General features: G+C 53.7%; 9 protein-coding genes across 9 annotated transcripts; 5 read left to right on the forward strand and 4 right to left on the reverse strand.

The window, feature by feature from the left end:
- Positions 1-83: 83 nt before the first annotated feature.
- INS49_003028 (uncharacterized protein) lies at positions 84-1,582 on the forward strand (the record flags this gene model as incomplete). The annotated part of the gene is made up of 2 exons (XM_043163826.1): positions 84-110; positions 179-1,582. The coding sequence occupies 2 exons, from the start codon at positions 84-86 to the stop codon at positions 1,580-1,582; spliced, it is 1,431 nt and encodes a 476-aa protein (XP_043032332.1).
- Positions 1,583-2,375: 793 nt separating this feature from the next.
- On the forward strand, positions 2,376-3,482 carry INS49_003029 (uncharacterized protein; the record flags this gene model as incomplete). Its single annotated transcript, XM_043163827.1, has 1 exon — positions 2,376-3,482. One exon carries the CDS (start codon positions 2,376-2,378, stop codon positions 3,480-3,482), a length of 1,107 nt encoding a protein of 368 aa, XP_043032333.1.
- A 1,794-nt stretch (positions 3,483-5,276) lies between these two features.
- On the forward strand, positions 5,277-6,152 carry INS49_003030 (uncharacterized protein; the record flags this gene model as incomplete). Its single annotated transcript, XM_043163828.1, has 1 exon — positions 5,277-6,152. The coding sequence occupies one exon, from the start codon at positions 5,277-5,279 to the stop codon at positions 6,150-6,152; it is 876 nt and encodes a 291-aa protein (XP_043032334.1).
- A 915-nt stretch (positions 6,153-7,067) lies between these two features.
- Positions 7,068-7,504, reverse strand: INS49_003031 (uncharacterized protein; the record flags this gene model as incomplete). The annotated part of the gene is made up of 3 exons (XM_043163829.1): positions 7,068-7,163; positions 7,266-7,337; positions 7,433-7,504. The coding sequence occupies 3 exons, from the start codon at positions 7,502-7,504 to the stop codon at positions 7,068-7,070; spliced, it is 240 nt and encodes a 79-aa protein (XP_043032335.1).
- Positions 7,505-9,011: 1,507 nt separating this feature from the next.
- INS49_003032 (uncharacterized protein) lies at positions 9,012-9,461 on the forward strand (the record flags this gene model as incomplete). The annotated part of the gene is made up of 1 exon (XM_043163830.1): positions 9,012-9,461. The coding sequence occupies one exon, from the start codon at positions 9,012-9,014 to the stop codon at positions 9,459-9,461; it is 450 nt and encodes a 149-aa protein (XP_043032336.1).
- A 370-nt stretch (positions 9,462-9,831) lies between these two features.
- INS49_003033 (uncharacterized protein) lies at positions 9,832-10,109 on the reverse strand (the record flags this gene model as incomplete). Its single annotated transcript, XM_043163831.1, has 2 exons — positions 9,832-9,866; positions 9,926-10,109. The coding sequence occupies 2 exons, from the start codon at positions 10,107-10,109 to the stop codon at positions 9,832-9,834; spliced, it is 219 nt and encodes a 72-aa protein (XP_043032337.1).
- An 826-nt stretch (positions 10,110-10,935) lies between these two features.
- On the forward strand, positions 10,936-13,250 carry INS49_003034 (uncharacterized protein; the record flags this gene model as incomplete). Its single annotated transcript, XM_043163832.1, has 4 exons — positions 10,936-11,177; positions 11,244-12,449; positions 12,499-12,790; positions 12,864-13,250. 4 exons carry the CDS (start codon positions 10,936-10,938, stop codon positions 13,248-13,250), a joined length of 2,127 nt encoding a protein of 708 aa, XP_043032338.1.
- Positions 13,251-13,496: 246 nt separating this feature from the next.
- On the reverse strand, positions 13,497-14,241 carry INS49_003035 (uncharacterized protein; the record flags this gene model as incomplete). Its single annotated transcript, XM_043163833.1, has 2 exons — positions 13,497-14,033; positions 14,185-14,241. The coding sequence occupies 2 exons, from the start codon at positions 14,239-14,241 to the stop codon at positions 13,497-13,499; spliced, it is 594 nt and encodes a 197-aa protein (XP_043032339.1).
- An 869-nt stretch (positions 14,242-15,110) lies between these two features.
- INS49_003036 (uncharacterized protein) lies at positions 15,111-16,196 on the reverse strand (the record flags this gene model as incomplete). The annotated part of the gene is made up of 1 exon (XM_043163834.1): positions 15,111-16,196. The coding sequence occupies one exon, from the start codon at positions 16,194-16,196 to the stop codon at positions 15,111-15,113; it is 1,086 nt and encodes a 361-aa protein (XP_043032340.1).
- Between the last annotated feature and the right edge of the window lie 153 nt (positions 16,197-16,349).

The following is a 16,349-nucleotide window of genomic DNA, read 5'->3' on the forward strand; positions in this document are numbered from 1 at the left end:
ATTTCCGCGCAGCCTCGGCAGAGCAAAACCCCATCGTCTCCCTTCACAATGGGCCGGTTCGAGGCACACTTCCAACTACACAGATGGCGTCAACGTATTTAAAGGCATTCGTTTTGCAGACCCCGCAACAGGGGAATATCGATGGGCACACCCTCCGCATCCCACGTCATGGAACGAGACGTATGACGCGTTCGAATTCGGCAACGAATGCGCGCAGCTGGGTCAGGACGGCACCGTCTCAGGCTCGGAGGACTGCCTGTTCCTCAATATCTGGACTCCTGAGAACTTCAACAACGAGTCCAACTACCCTGTCTACCTTTGGAGCTACGGAGGCAGATTTTCCGGGGGATCAGGCTCACAGGAGACATACGACGGGTCTGGGTTGGCGGCAAAAGGCGTAGTCGTGGTGACTTACAACTCTCGGCTTGGTTTACTTGGCGGTCTCGCCCATCCTGAGTCTGCCGAAGCTGAGGGCAATTCCACTGGCAATTGGTCTTTGCAGGACCAGATCGCCTGTCTACACTGGACAAACGAGAACATCCAGCTTTTTGGGGGCAATCCTGGTCAAATCACTGTTGGTGGTCAGTCCGCCGGATCTTCTATTGCTCTTGATCTGGTGTACTCTCCTCTGGCAGCTGGTCTCTTCCAGGGAGCCATAGCAGAGAGTGGAGCCCGGGCTCCCCACGACCCTTTGACCGGCTCTCTTGCCACCAGCCACCGCAACAAGTCGCAGGCCGAAGCCCAGGGCGTTGACTTCCTCACATTTCTGACCGTCAGCTCGATCGAGGAAGCTCGCCAACTCCCGCTGAAGACGCCATTGGCTGCCAGTCCCCAATCAGACACGACTTTTGTCGGCACACCGTTCGAGAACAACTCAGCGTATATGGAGCCTCCGGTCTTTCGTCCCGTGATCGACGGATATGTGCTACTGGATACATACGCAGCTACCCTGGCAAACCATTCACAGAATGATGTGCCCGTCCTCACAGGCAACAATCGTGACGAGAGTGGAGCATCTCCTGACCCACGCACAATGGACCTAGCCGAATACAACTCGAGTAACAAAGCTATTTTCGCACCCATTGGATTGGAGGATGCAGACTTTCAGCTCTTCCCGGCGCAGACAGCATCTGAGGCTGGTACACAGACCAACAACTTCTACCGCAATCAAAGCCTGTTCTCATCATGGAGCTGGGCAAACGCATGGGCTGCTGGTGGTGCCAGCAGCAGCGTCTATACTTATTTCTGGACACATGCGCCACCAGGGCAGAGTGCGGGTGCCTACCATGGGAGCGAACTGAACTATGCCTTCAACAATATCCCATGGGCTCCGACGCTTATGGGACAGACACTCAACTGGACAGCTGAGGACTCTGCGATCCAGGTCACAATCTCTCAATTCTGGTACAACTTCATCGCTACGGGCAACCCGAACGGCCAGAACTTGACAGCGTGGGCACCTAGCACCAACCAGTCCGCGACAACAATGGTTTTGGGAGACGCCTACGGAAGCATCCCCGTGGCTTCGGAGGATGTGATTGAGTTTATGACAGAATATTTTGCGCAGGAAATTGTGTACTAGATAGTTCACAGGAAAAAGCATTATCTGCACTACCCGACTACCATACCATGAAAAAAGCTTCTAAACAGTAGACGATCATCTCTACCTCATTAAAAGACATTATGTATACTTTGTGGCAGTGCTTAAAATATTAAAGTCAGGACACGAGCGGCGATTGATGACAGAATTGAATCAGGCATGCCAATCTCGGGCCCAACGTGGACAAATCTATGCGCGTAATGGGCTGGTATCTCTGGGCTTCTTGCACTCGATGGAATCTTTTAATGCCCGGCCGGATCGGGATGCGAGATCGGGGCCCTGGGCATTGCCGACGGCACTTGGCCTTCTTCCATTGCTAACTGCCCAGGTGATAAGCAAGATAAATACCGACCGTAGCGCGTGGGTCCATCGTTAGCTTCGACGGATCCGGATCCCACCCACGTGCGATTGGTCAGAGCCGCCTAGATAATGACGAGGAGCGAGGAGGATGGCCGGCATGTCCATGAACTCCAGCATTTTCCCAAGGCTTGTAGCGCGTAATTGTCAAGCTCGGGCGAGATATTTTCTAGATACTTTGGTGGACCCAAAATGTGGCTTGCTTTGATGGGTCTTATCGCGATGAATTATTCAACTCAGACCGCGCACAGACTCCGTGACAAGAAAGATGCGAATATATAAGATATGCCGAATACCCAACAGAGGACTTCTTTTGCTCGACCAGGCCCAATTTTGGACTCTGCAAGCCACCGCTGCCTGCCTCTTCCTTCAAGCCAATTTCCTCCCCAAGAAGTTCCAAGCAGAGCAGTAAGCAAAGATGCAGACCCGCAACCTTCTCGTGGCCGCATCCCAGCTGGCTGTAAGCCTCGCTGTCCCGGCGCCAGTCCCCGGCTCTCCCTTCCCAGCGCATCGCCTCTTGACCCGGGAGACGCATTTCAATGCCAGCCTCCCAAATATCACAATCTTCGCCACGGGCGGCACCATCGCCGGCTCCGCCTCGTCCAATGCCCAGACAACGGGCTACCAGGCCGGCGCCCTCGGCGTCGAAGTCCTCATCGACGCTGTCCCGGAGCTCTGGAACGTGTCCAATGTGAAAGGTGTGCAGGTCGCCAACGTCGATTCGGGCAGCATAACACCCGAAATCCTACTCAATCTCACACGCATGGTGCAGGAGGCCCTTGACGACCCGTACTGCCAGGGCGCCGTCGTCACACACGGTACAGACACCATGGAGGAGTCTGCGTTTTTTCTGGACATGACCGTCCAGACCGAGAAGCCCGTCGTGGTGGTCGGGGCCATGCGTCCTGCCACAGCCATCAGCGCCGACGGCCCCATCAACCTTCTCGAGGCCGTCACCCTGGCCGGGAGCCCTGCCGCTATGAACCGCGGCACCATGATCGTCCTCAACGATCGCATTGGCAGCGCTTTCTACACCACCAAGACGCACTCCAACTCCCTCGACACGTTCAAGGCGGTCGAGCAGGGCTATCTGGGCTACTTCCTCGACATCAAGCCCGTCTTCTACTACCCGCCGGCCCTGCCCCTGGGCCGCGCCTATTTCGACGTCAGCGAGACCACGGAGCTGCCCGAGGTGGATATCCTCTACGGCCACCAGGCCCTGCAGCCCGCGCTCGCAACTGCTGCCGTTGAGGCTGGCGCCAAAGGTCTCGTGCTGGCTGGGATGGGTGCGGGTGGGTGGACCACGCCCGGCCGGGACACGCTGAAGACGCTGGCCGAGGAGCATGGCACGCAGATTGTTGTTTCGAGCAGGACCAAGGGCGGGTTTGTCGACGATAGCGAGGGCCTGAACACGTACGGCGGCTGGGCCTTGAACCCCGAGAAGGCGCGCATCATGCTTCAGCTCGCGCTGAATGCTGGGTACTCGTCTGAGCAGCTTGAGAGCCTATTCAAATATGCTCCTTGAATGATGATACGGATGACAAAACGATGCATACTGAGAATCAAAAGAACAAATAGACTTAATGTTTGAATATTATCAAATTTCTTACAATGCAATAAGCTTGAATCCCCCATGATGTGCTTCTAATGGCTAGAAGTAGTGAGAACCCTCTCAGAGACTTCTCTATGGTTGATGACCACATAAAAGGTAAGAATAAATCGGCAGCCAGTCCCAAGAAATAACTTAACGATTCATGCACAATCGGATGAGGATCTACATGCGGTTGGACAGTCTGAGCCCGCGGAGAGTTGAATCGCGCTCTCGTTAATTGGGTGAACGGATTGCACCCACGGGTGAGTGACGTAATATTTTTAAGTATCTATCAGACTGATGCGTGCAGTTTGTTTAACAGGGGTCTAAGCAATACCGGTAACACTGTAGATGCAACCTCGTTCCCGAATAGTATTCAACAGCCCGACGACCCTATTCAATTTCAAGTTTCTCCCTCGTTCAGACCCAAAATGAGGGGACTCAGAGTGAGGAATTACGAGCACAACAGATCGCGCTTATCTCTTACGATCCTGCTCTATTGTCCTATTTCTCCTCATTTAATATTTTGAAATTCTTTGTTGTACATCTGGGTTGGCATGGCACATAACGCACCAGAGCGGATATCAGCGCAAACTGGCGGATATGTTAGGAACCCTCGGATAATCTCATTGTTTTGAGTTTCTTTGTTGTACATTTCAGTCGGCATGACATGTAAGCCAGCAGACCGGATATCAGCGCAGACTCACGGATATATTATGGGGCCCTCGGATAGGCCCATCCATCTGGCGTTGCATGCTGGATGGATCTACACCAGTGTAGCGAAGTCAACGGGTGTATATAAATGGTGACAGGCATGTTGTGCTATTCTCCTATTTCTTTCCTGTTTCTTCAGCATCTTCCACCACGGACCCTCCCGCAGCGGCAGTCCGCGGATCACTTCTGTGCTCGGGGCCTAGTTCCGTATCTGGTAAACGAGATACCACAGAACGCAGAAGTGATGTTTGCTCTACTGTACTGCCCCGCCCCCTATTGCAACCTCGGACCTTGCAGAGATGCCACATTTGCTCGCTCGTGCATGACGCAAGTCAGCGCTTTGTCTATGCATTGAGATCCACCCGACTGGTCATCAAATCTCGACACGGAGTATTGACAGTCCCTTGTTGAGAAAGATGCTGTGCTCACCCATGCGAGCCAAATTCAACCAACCAGGCTGCCCCTTGAAGCCCAATGTTTATTCTTTGGCAAAGGCTCCCAACCCGAATCTTATGCTGGGACTGGCAATTGCCAGCTGGAGCTAGGCGTGGCAGCGCCGAGTCGGGCTCCCGCCGAGTCCCAGAGGTCCACCTCGTATATAACAAGTAGATATAAAAATAATCCAATCAGGTACGTATGTAGAGCGAGATACGTATCTGTCCAAGGATATTCGGTGGTCTGGCACAGGCCGGTACACGCACTGCAGTGGGGGTCCTTTGCCCTTTTCAAGGAAGGTCGATCCAGCATTCTTCCCGACACTGGCAGGGGACTCAAAGTTCTCCACGTCGGTCACATCTGGTGTGGCGAACCACACGGCTACTATTACAAAACGCTGACTCGACCATATGAGATGGTTCTATAAAGGTTAGGGCGGGAGGACTCGTTCGCCTCCCCCCTCTCCTCTGGGCTCGCTATCCTTCGTGCTTATAAGGTAGAAACTCACCTCCAAGTCTCTCTTTTCTTTCTCACCATCCGGAGGCACTCGAAGCCGCCTGAACACCCGAAAGAAGCAAGATGAAGTTTTCTCCTCTGGCTTTCCTTGCTGCCGGGCTCCTGTCCGTGTCGACCGTCGCAGCTCATGGCCAGCTTCTCTCGCGCTCCGAGCTCTCGCGCTGTGGCGCCCTGGCCAGGCGCGGTAGTTCGCACGTGGCTCGCTTCAACGAGAAGCGGTACGCCAAACGAATGGCTAAGAGGGACTGGGGCAACGGCAACAGCACCGTCGAGGTCACCACGGCGGCGCCATACTACGATGTGCTCATCGACATGGGCACCTGCGAGCCGCTCGAGGGCGCCCTCGTGAGCATCTGGTCGGCCAACGCGACGGGCAGCTACTCGAGCTTCACGGGCGTGGACCCCAACACGCCGTTCAAGGAAGTCATCACGCAGCACGTCCTGACCAACTTCACCGTCGGCGAGACTGATTTCCACACGGACAACACGACCTTCCTTCGCGGAATATGGCCCACCAACGCCGAGGGCCTGGCCGAGATCAAGACCATCTACCCGGGCTTCTACGTCTACCCGGGCTTCTACGCCGGCCGCGCCATCCACATCCACGCCCAGGTCTACACGGACTGGACGCTGTACGGCAACGGGACCCTCAAGTCACAGAACGTCGTCTCGACTGGCCAGCTGTACTTCGAGGAGGATGTGTCTGCGCACGTCATGTCGCTGGAGCCCTATGCCTCGCATACCGAGATTGTGCGCCGCAAGAACAGTGAGGATCGCCATTTCGCTGATGGGATCTCTGAAGGTTTCAACCCCGTTATAACTGTTGTTCCTGCAGACGGGGAGAATATCGATAATGGTGTTGTGGGTTACATCACCATGGGCATTGACCCCACTGACGTTAAGACGGGAGATGCCGAACCAGTCATTTCTGTTGATTAATCTGTTCATTGGAAAGAATACTTGGCTGGAACACCCTTTTGTTGATTCACCCCAGCTTCCCCCCAACAACAGGTCATCCTTCTGTAATCTAGACTCTAAAAGTCACTTTGACTATACTACAAGTACATACATAATACATGAAAAAAGTCAGCCCATATCTTGCAGCGACTGTTGTATCTTTTGCTCAACAAAAGATAGCAGCCTCCGGCAGGCCTTTCTCTCGGACCTGACCGGCACAATGAAGGAAGAAAACGGTCAAAAGGCCCAATCTGCCAAGTCACAATGATCACCAGCTTGACAGAAGATATAAAGATCGATGGTCCTACATGCCGCTGGTAAAGGCGGTCATAAATTACACTGGTTGGTTGATCTCAATGTTTTCAAGTGGCAGCATAAGGTGTTGCAAGCACCGTAATCGCATTGCGGTAACAGAAACAACCTGCCTGAAATCAACTTTCTGATCATGGCGCCGTCTTGAGACGCGTGATCTCGGTGATTGAAGTCACTCCTCAGGGTTATACCAGCAGCGCATCATCTTGATCATGTCTGACTCAGGAATGATGGCATTTGCCGGTCTGAGGCCAAGCGTTTGCGGCTTTATCTGAGTTTAAATGCACAGATTAACAGAGCATATCATTGGTCTAGGCAGCCTTGTCTTTGTGTATGCCGAGACACGAAACAGCCTGTCATGAGCAGAAACAGACTGTCCTGGCTAATCATCAAGGAGTAAAATGGGGTTTCTGAAGTTGGGTTCAGCACTAGATTGTGGACTGATTGGGGTGTAGGACTGCGTTTCTATCTCAGTCGCAGGACGAGTGTCCTCCACTCTGGCAGGATATGCGAGACCATCTCAGGTCTTCCAAAGCGTCTTCCAAACCCTTCCCCCTTGCCGTAGGCCGGATTTAGCTTCCATCTTTATCCGTCGATTTGACCAGCCGCGACCGCCGCAAGGTAGTCCTCCTCGTTCTTGAAGATCATGGCCTTCTTCTCGTCAGCACAGCAGGTGTTGAACTAAAATTGGCATGATTAGTGATGCCCCGTAACATTGATGTGTTGTGTTCAATCCCATTAGAATGTGTTGTGCTGATGTACATCGGCGGTGGAAGTACTCACGTTCGTGCCGATGGCGCAGTAACCTCCCCAAAGGCATTGCTGTGGCAGGCAAACATTGCAGCCCGGCATACACTATTGTCATTTGTCAGAACGAGCTGCCTTGCAACCATTCGTGCCAAGTCTCGTATACCAAGCTAGCATGTTGAATTGAGGGTTGCGATACATACACAAATGCTCTTGGCAAGAGCCGATCCGACAAGGCCAAAGCCAAGGAGAACGATATTGGTGAGCAGTCTCATGGTGAGGGTTGTATGTGCGCTTTGCTGTTGATTGATGGGTTTGTTGTTGTGTGAAGAGATGGCCAAGAAAGATCAGAGAGTCGCAAGAACTCTAGATTGTCTGAGGGTTTAAATAATTCGTGCAGAGGCCCGGGGATCTATCTTTGTGATTTATGCTTGGGTGAAGGATGTGAGTGAATGTTTACTTCACACAAATTACCATTCACCGGATGAACCTCGAACTAAGCAGGTTCCTAGCTTGCCCCCCAGTGACTGTGACCAGGCTCTCAGGTTAACCCGGCACTGCCCACAGAGTACCAGAGTGACTGTGGTTTTTCTTCGATGGAAAAGAAACCAAGATCAGAAGCTGACCTTCAGCAAACGCCATCATTAGGTTGTTAGCCCATGCTACTAAAATGCAAACAGCCAGCCTTCATAACTTCCAGGACCCTGTCTCTTTAGCCCTCTTCATCAGATCGAATCAGATCCACGGAGATGTGTCTTCATTAATAGGTCTCCCAGATTCATGGGATGTGATTGGCTTTGCAAAAGGACAACAAACAAAGCCAGAGCAAATCATAACTGTCAGATTCAAGCTTTAGCCTCAGCGCTTTCTAGCGTTGCTGCCATCTGGACTGGCCATAATCTTTTGGGGCTTGATGACGATTCTGTGAGGCTACAACTAAGCCTTTGTTTGATACTATGCTCGAAGACAGTCTTCGATTGCTTGACAGATTTTCCACATAACCATCGCGGGTCACCTAGGCTGCTGCTAAGGTCCCAGCGCAAACACCAGCTGTTTGCGATCTCATGAGGGAATGCACTTCTGGACGAAGCCAGATTCTGAGATGGGAATAGCCAGGCAATTTGCAAAGGCGTTGTGAATTACAAGGTTCCAACAGATAAACGGTCATGCAATTAAAGTCTGACACAACGTGGTTTTGCTAACGTCTGATTTGGACGGTTCCCAAACATTTTGTTGCAGGCTTTGAAGAATGACCGTTCTTCAAACTCATGACCTTAATTATTATCCTTGTAGTTTTCTTTTGTAGACGAATTGGGCCATCAATCGTTGACGAAGTTCGTCCGCGGTCCACAAGCTCCAACGGATCGTGCCCGCAAGTTTTAGAGTAAATCGTCCAATCTGGAGTTACATGTCAACGGAACTTTGCAGTCGTACAAATGATATCGATACCCATGTATGTAGCACAGAAAGGCGCGCTAGATAACATTAGGTCCCGATAACCTGCTGTGGCACGCGAAACACGCGCCCCGGGCTCCGGTATTTGGCATCTGCTCCACGTCGGTGGCTGGCCTCGCGTCAAACCCAAAGTGCCGAACACGTCCACCAGAGATAGTGGAGGCATTTGTGTGAAGAACAGCCATACTGCCTCTTTAAACAACTCTGTTATCCTGGCTCACAAACTCGGATTTACATTCCAGAGAACGCACAAATCAACCCTCAACGGATCGTTTGGACCTATCTGTACGACTTCCAACATCGGTCCGTCGCGATCAATTCTCCACCATGCCAGACACGTCATCATCAGACCAAGGACTACCGGTGTCCTGCCAATGCAGCTACATCACATTCCGGACGCCGCTGAAAGATCCCGTCCGTTTGGCATGCTGCCATTGCACCGCCTGCCAAAAGCAGTCAGCGTCCGCCTTCGGGTCCTCAGCCTTCTATCCCACCGAGGCCTTCGTGTCCAACCTGCCGCAGGAGGCCAAGGACAGGCTGCAGCTGTTCACCCACCCCACCGACAGCGGCAACACCATGCACTGCTACTTTTGTCCAAAGTGCGGGGTGCGTCTCTACCAGAGCTCATGCCAGCCTGATGGAACGCCGGGAGCTGTGGTGGCGGTCAAGGCTGGCTGTGTGGAGGGCCTGGTTTGGAAAGATGTGATCCATATCTGGACGAAGAGTGCTGTCGTCTCGATTCCGGAGGGGGTGGAGCAGTATGAAAAGGGCCCATGATGGGAGGATCACAACAATGGCTGAAAGCCTAGTCTCCTTGTGGATGAGAAAGAGGATGAGGGGGTCTGGGAATGCCACATCCGTGAGCCCAGCGAAAAGTTGTACTTCAGGATGAAAAGATGAGCTTGGTCGGACGAAATGGTTCTTTCAGCTCGTTGCCGATGGCATTATGCGTTATGAGGTGCTATATCTCGACGACCGTAAATGACACCAACAATATGGCACTTTTCATTGAATACCATGTACTGACTTCACACAACCCAGGCCTTATGTATTTCCGAGCCAAATTTGGCAATTGATCTGATATTGGCAGTCAACTGCGAATGTAGCACGACCCCGAAACTTCAATGCCCCCCCGATGAATTTCCTTTTATTTCAAGCTTTTGCCCTCCGAGGAATCCAACACTGCAGCATCCTTTAGCCGAGGGCATAATGAATACATGCGGACGACGACTTATTCTTACCACCAGAGTCCTTTTTCTCAAGCTGTGAAGCGGAGTTGGCCTCCACCAACGTTACCTCGGAGCCCATGGCGGACTTCATCTTTGGCTGGGTCTTTGTCGTTGTGGACTGGCTGCCTCTCGGAAGGAGATGCGTCTTCTTCTCGAGAGCCGCTTGGAACATTGCAACGTCGTAGGAATGCGCCATGGTTACTGTATTTGCTGAAAGCAGGGTCTAATATTTGGATATGACACAGAAGACTGTTAAAGGTGGCGTATGGAGGAGTCACGGGGTAAACGTTAAGCTTTTTTTGAGAATGCAGAAGCATAAAAGCCAAGAGAAGGGCGAGCTTATACATAGGGGTGCAGGATTTTAGAGATCAGCTTGCGGAGTCACATAAGCGAAGAGTCACACGGTGGATGCAACCACAAGCATTCTGATCCCGAATCCCTCGAGGCTACCTCGCGGCTACCCGGATCCGAACTAGATCTGACACGCCCTTGCGATGTAGATATGGAAAGAGATGCCGTTGGTCGGCCTGCAGCGCGTACTGGGATATCTATGGGCCGGCTGCATGTAAGACGGACCGTTGTTCAAATCTAGGCAGGAGTAATCCATCCTTCTCAATCGAGCACGTCGAACTAGTTCACCAACCCTAATGCCAAATGCACAGGCTTCTGCTCGGAAGTGTATGTTGAATGATCCTACATGTTGGAAATCATTGACGCTTGCATTGTGTCGTGCGGATTTAGAGACTGGGCGCCTGCTATGGGTGGACAGAATTCCCTTTTAAAGGCAGGTCCATTGGTCAGGCAGAAGGTGCTCCGAGCGCCGAGGAACTCCGGGTTGGCATAAGCCGAGCCCCGCTCTCTCCCGAACTGATGCTCCCATTTTCCCTCACGCACCCATCGGTCGTCCAGCCGGCTGAGTGAGACCCTGTGGGACCAACCATCCTCGTTGATCTTATCTGATCAAGATCAGGACTCACGGCATTCGCGTCGCACAGTGAGTGATTGAGTTCTGGGCCCGCATCATGGAGCCGCCTCATTCCTCAATACCAGCCTCGGCGCTCGGCACTCCCGGCCGTCGCCGCAACGGACGCCTGCAGGCGTGTGAGCCCTGCCGCAAGCGAAAGGTATCATGCGACCATGCCGTCCCGGCTTGTCGCCGGTGTAGGGCTCGCAATAATCCTGGTGGCTGTGTGTACCTGGGCGTTGAGGAAACGAGCCGCAAGCCCGCCCAGGCCCGGCCAAGAGGCTCAGTCAGACCAGCGAGGTGAGCGCTTCGAGGCCCTCAGTAATAGCACAGCAGCAGCGGTGTTGACCTTGGCATACATAACAGTGCAAGGCCGTCTCCGGGCTCAAACGGGTCACCCAGTATACATGTACTGTCAGATTCACCCGACTCGAGGAACCACCCTTCGGAGACCGGCCCTGGGTACATGGGCTTCACTAGCTTCTCTGCCGTCTACCAGGAGACACAGAACAGTCTTTCTCTTGTACAAGGCCCACTGATGGGTATTTCCTCAGTCGTGACGGCTAGCCCTCCGGTTTCAGCGGTAGAAAATGGCGACACAGGCATCACGACTGTCGTCCTGTCCCCGCGATCTCTCGAGGCCAGCCTAGTCGTACTCAATCGAATACCGACCGAAGACGTTGCCCTCCCGCTGTTCGAAAAGCACATGAATCCAAACGACGGATGGATGCGTCTAGCTGCGAAGCGTGTCATCGAGTCGCTGATCTCTGTCTTCGGCCGCACACTGAGATCACGCAAGCCAAAGGACCTCGAGGAACTGGCCCGACTGCTCTCCTCAAACACGGCCAAGCAATGGACTGAGGACGAGCTCGAGTCCGATGCTTGGCTCTCGTCGTTTTCCGGTCGTAACATGCGGTGGGAAAGCCTGGGTATCCTGTTCACATATTGGGCCCTCGCTGCACTCGCAGACCAACCTCACCGCCCAGAACTACTTCGAAAGTCGGACAAGAGGCCTGCCCAGCTGACCCTTGTGTATAAGGAAGCTTCAGAGATCTGCATCGAGCTCTGCAAGGGGTGCACGCCGAACAGCTTGCTGCTGTACCTCACATACAAGGCAGCCATCCTCGAATCAATGATCGCCGGGGACGCCGCCCCGTCCTTTTGGAGACTCCACGGGGAGAACGTTGCCCTGCTGACATATCTTGGTCTCCATGCCTTACAGGATGATAAGCCCTATCTCCCAACGGCTGCCAAGGAGGTTAGAAGGCGGCTCGTCTCTCAGCTCTTTGTCATTGACAAGGTGGCCGCGTCGTTCAGTGGCCGGCCACCGCTCCTAAGCAGGAAATACATGCTCACGCCACTTCCGCTGGACGTGTGCGACGAGGTGCTTATTTCCGATCCCGAGACAATAGCCACGGCCGTTGAGGCGCTGGATGAGAACGGGTGGAACCGCGAGGGCGCATGCTACTCGACGACAATTGTCCGGGCAAGGGCGAAGCTTGCGCGGGTCAAGGATGAGGTGATGGAGGTAGCCCTGGGTAGTCCTGCCTATACATCTATCGACGCACTGCTGTGAGTATTGATCTGTCTCGATAAGTGAGTACTGCTGACAGGTTTGCAGAGCGTTGAAAGAACATGAATACGAGGCTTTTTCGGGTATACCAGGCGTTCTCAAGTACTCACCTGACACGGTGAGAGACCCGAGTGTCCCAGCCCCGGATATCTACATAAAGATTCTTGTGCGGCTAGAACATCTCCAAAACCTATTGTTTATCACACGTCTGCTGGTACAGTGGGGACACGACAGCAACGCCGAATTGCTGAATGTCAGCTTCGAGATGGTCTCTGTCACGCTGGTCTTTTGGACGCATATGGATCGCCTGGCTGGGCTCCATGGAGACTTTGAGTGGCTAGTGAGTTGTATAATTCTACACCGAAAACCCTGTTTGCTGCCACGGTATTTCCCATCCTGACACGCTCGAATAGGTCATGGCCTTCGCAGCCCCCGCTGGCGGGGTCCTCTGCAATGAGCTGCTCAAGCCGTCCCTCCAACACACGCCTGTCCAAGGGGTCACTCGCTCCGGAATAATCCAGCAGCTAAGCCTCCTGAGCGGCTTCTTGGACTGGGTCAGCCCCTCGGCGCCGAATGGCGATCTGTGCAGTTCCTGCAAGGCTGTTATACAGCACGTGTTGGACCATGCCCTTAATGCACCGCCAGTGTTGCCGTCGAGCGAGGCGCCCGAAGGTGCTTTCGATTTCAATCTTGACTTCTCGTCGGACATTGATGCCATTAATGGGTATTTCAATTTCGACCTGTTGAACACGTTTCACTTCGAGGCGCCCGCTCTTATGGGAAGTTCTCAAGAGATTTAAGCAACCGCTCTGACCCTAATTGGATGGGAGATATATCGATATGTAATATCAAATGATAATACTAGAGGGATCACTCAAACTGAAAGTTAAAAAGACGCTCAGTTCGATCCGTGCTGGCCTGTTCCGCTTCGTGATGTGTGGTTTCCAGTGTGATACTTTAACTACGACCAAATCAGATCCCGATGCATTGCATTACATTCACCGAGTTATGGCCTCTAGTCCTCGCTCAAGAATCCCCAAGCCGACTCATGAAAACTTATAATAGACATGATCGATCCCCCCTCCGCTCTGAACATTAATGCTAATCAGCTCCTTGTTGATGTCGAAATCCGCGATAGACCCTCGGATAGATGAGGAAAAGGTCGTGCTCCCAAGCGTGTCCCAGCAAGCCTTCTTTGCCGCCAGCGTCTCCGCACCAGACACCGTGAAAGAATCAGTAGCCTTCAGACCCATCCCGGCACGGCAGTCCGCGGTCGCCTGCTGCATGTTGGCGTTCTCGACGTTGTAGCCCAGCACCTCCTTCAGGTCCGACGGCGCGAGGCCCGTCTTGGTCCAGCACTCCTTGAGGACCTGCCGCATCTTGAGGCGCGGCTCGGTCGTGTCGAGCCCGTTCATGGCCTTGACGACGGTCAGGCGCTTCGACTGCTTGTTCACCATGAGGGTGTCGGTCGCCTCGGTTCGGCCGCCGGCGTCGGCCTTTTTGTAGCCGTCTGCGTAGACGTTGAACACCCAGCGGTTGCCTGTTTCGTCTGTTTCGGATTCCATGGAGTATGCTTGGTTTCCCTGAGATATTTTCAGATGCCGAATTTGGCTATAAGCCGGAGTTGGAGGTTGCTTACTGCAAACGGTCTGACTGGTGCGCAAGAAACCTGGAGTTCACTGTAAGAAAAGGTGTTCACGCAAAAAGAATGACAGCCGGGTCTCCGTTACTCACAACGCTGAGAAAAATATTGAGGGCCAGGAAGATGGCCTGGAACGAGCGTGAGAACATGATGTTAAACGAGTGACAAACACTATTGATGCCGTCTGGTAGAAAGGCCGAAGAGAAACCAAATTGATTGTTTGAGATAGTTTGTTGGGTTCGAGAGCCGACTTCAGCTAAGCATATATAACATATGGTCAGTCTGTCGTGGCGGCTACGGGAAGTATGGGGTCGTTTAGGTCCCCAATTGATATCATGCACCGTCTTCACGGCTTAATATTCATTACTCTGCTCCCCTAAACCCAAATAAGAGTTGGCAGATTACAGGGGTTGTGACTGTTTTGCATGATAGTCCGTGCTGAAATTCATCTAACGGCATTGGCATTTGAGGTCGATGCAGTAGCCGTTCAGCTCACTATCAAGATATTATTTGCTTACCCACAAGAGATCGGCTGCCTTGGCAAACTCAGTCATGCAAACCCGAGGAGGTGGCTCAGTCTACACAGATCGACATGGCCCCTTTCGAGTCCTCTTACTCTATTAGAGGACTGTTGTGCTGTGCTCCAAGGACTTCGACTTACTCGTAACAGCCGGGTGCGGACTTGGCAGGGGGGGGGGTTGTTTGTTTTAGAGACTTTGGTGGGCCCGGTGAGAATCAGATGAACGCGCCGAGTTTCTATTAATACGCGGAAGCATAATACCCCAGTCGACGCTTTCCAAACCGTCTGATATATCAGCTCTTGCACTCCTGGGAAGAACAATGAGCCCGTAGCTACGCAAGATCGCCTGACCAGGAAATGGACGTAAAGTCTGTTATTGTTTCTTCGAAGGCTCAAGTTGTCCAGGTTCGGTAGACACCACAACGAATTCTTTGAGGCTGTCTCATAATGCATCAGCTGAGCGGTATGTTCACAATGTACTCGTATATTTACACATGTTTATGTTGACAACGGAGGCACCGTGACGACTTCCGTACCATTCATCGTGCCGCCTCTGTAGGCATACGTGAAGGTCCACCCGGATGCCGCACCGCCATGCTCGCCCTGGTTGTTGACCACCACGATGCCCGTCGCTGCTGCCGGGTATTTCTTGACCATCCGCGAGACAGCATCCTCAGCAGCCTCCTGGGGCGTCATGCCCCGCCGCAGGCTCTCCACGGCCTGATAACAGGGCAGAAAGCGCATCATGATATCGCCATCACCTGTCGCACCGCAGCCGCCCACCTCTCCATCAACATACGAGCCGCTGCCCGTGATGGGTCCGTCACCTACGCGCCCGGGAACCTTGTGCGATGCACCATTGGTTGACGTTCCAGCAGCCATCGTCCCGTCCACGTGGATCGCAATCATTGAGATTGTGTCATGCGACCTCCCCGCCGACGCCTCATACGCGGTCGACCTCCTCGTCTTGAGCTCCACCTCCCTAGTCGCAATCACCGACGTCGCGGCGCTGCTCGGAGCAGCAGGCACGTACGGCCCACACGCCGTGCTCGCGTCCGGCACCAGGATCCCAGCGCGGTAGTTGGGCTGGCACCCCGCAGCCCTCCACTCATCACACTTCGCCGCGCTGTCGGCAGTGGTCAGGTTCTCCTCGGCAAAGCCGCCGAATCCCACAGCGAATTCGGTCGCCAGGTCGCCGGCGAGGAGGGTGTGCTCGGTGTAGTCGAGCACCAGCCGGGCCACTGCGATGGCGTCCTTGACGCGTCTGAGGCCTGCGACTGCTCCGGACTTCATGGTGGTGCCGTCCTGGATCATGGCGTCGAGCGTTGTCTCGCAGTTCTCATCGGGCGAGCCGCCGAAGCCGACGCTGCCGTCGCACTGGTTGCGCTCGCAGGTGGCGCAGCCGATCTGCACGGCGTCGAGGGCGGTTGCGGAGGTGGCGACCAGGGACAGGTAGGCCGTGTCGGTGGCGGCTGTGAAGGGGCCGCCCCATGTGTTGATGACCATCGGCAGGCCAGGTGATGCCTGCCCGGCTGTCCTGGTGGCCCTCAGGAGCAGGGAGGTGAGGGCGACGTAGAGCTTCATGATGCCTCTTGGTTGGACAGTTGCTGCTGTCCCGAGTTTGGGGGAGCCGAGAAGGGCACGGGGTGAAGCCGGGCGAGTCGGCCAATCTAGGTGATACGGTATTTCATCTGTGCCTGTGGATGCCAAGAGACTCGGATGATCACCACACGCTAG

Source organism: Diaporthe citri, assembly GCF_014595645.1.
Source record: "Diaporthe citri strain NFHF-8-4 chromosome Unknown scaffold_1, whole genome shotgun sequence".
In the NCBI taxonomy this organism is placed as follows: domain Eukaryota; kingdom Fungi; phylum Ascomycota; class Sordariomycetes; order Diaporthales; family Diaporthaceae; genus Diaporthe; species Diaporthe citri.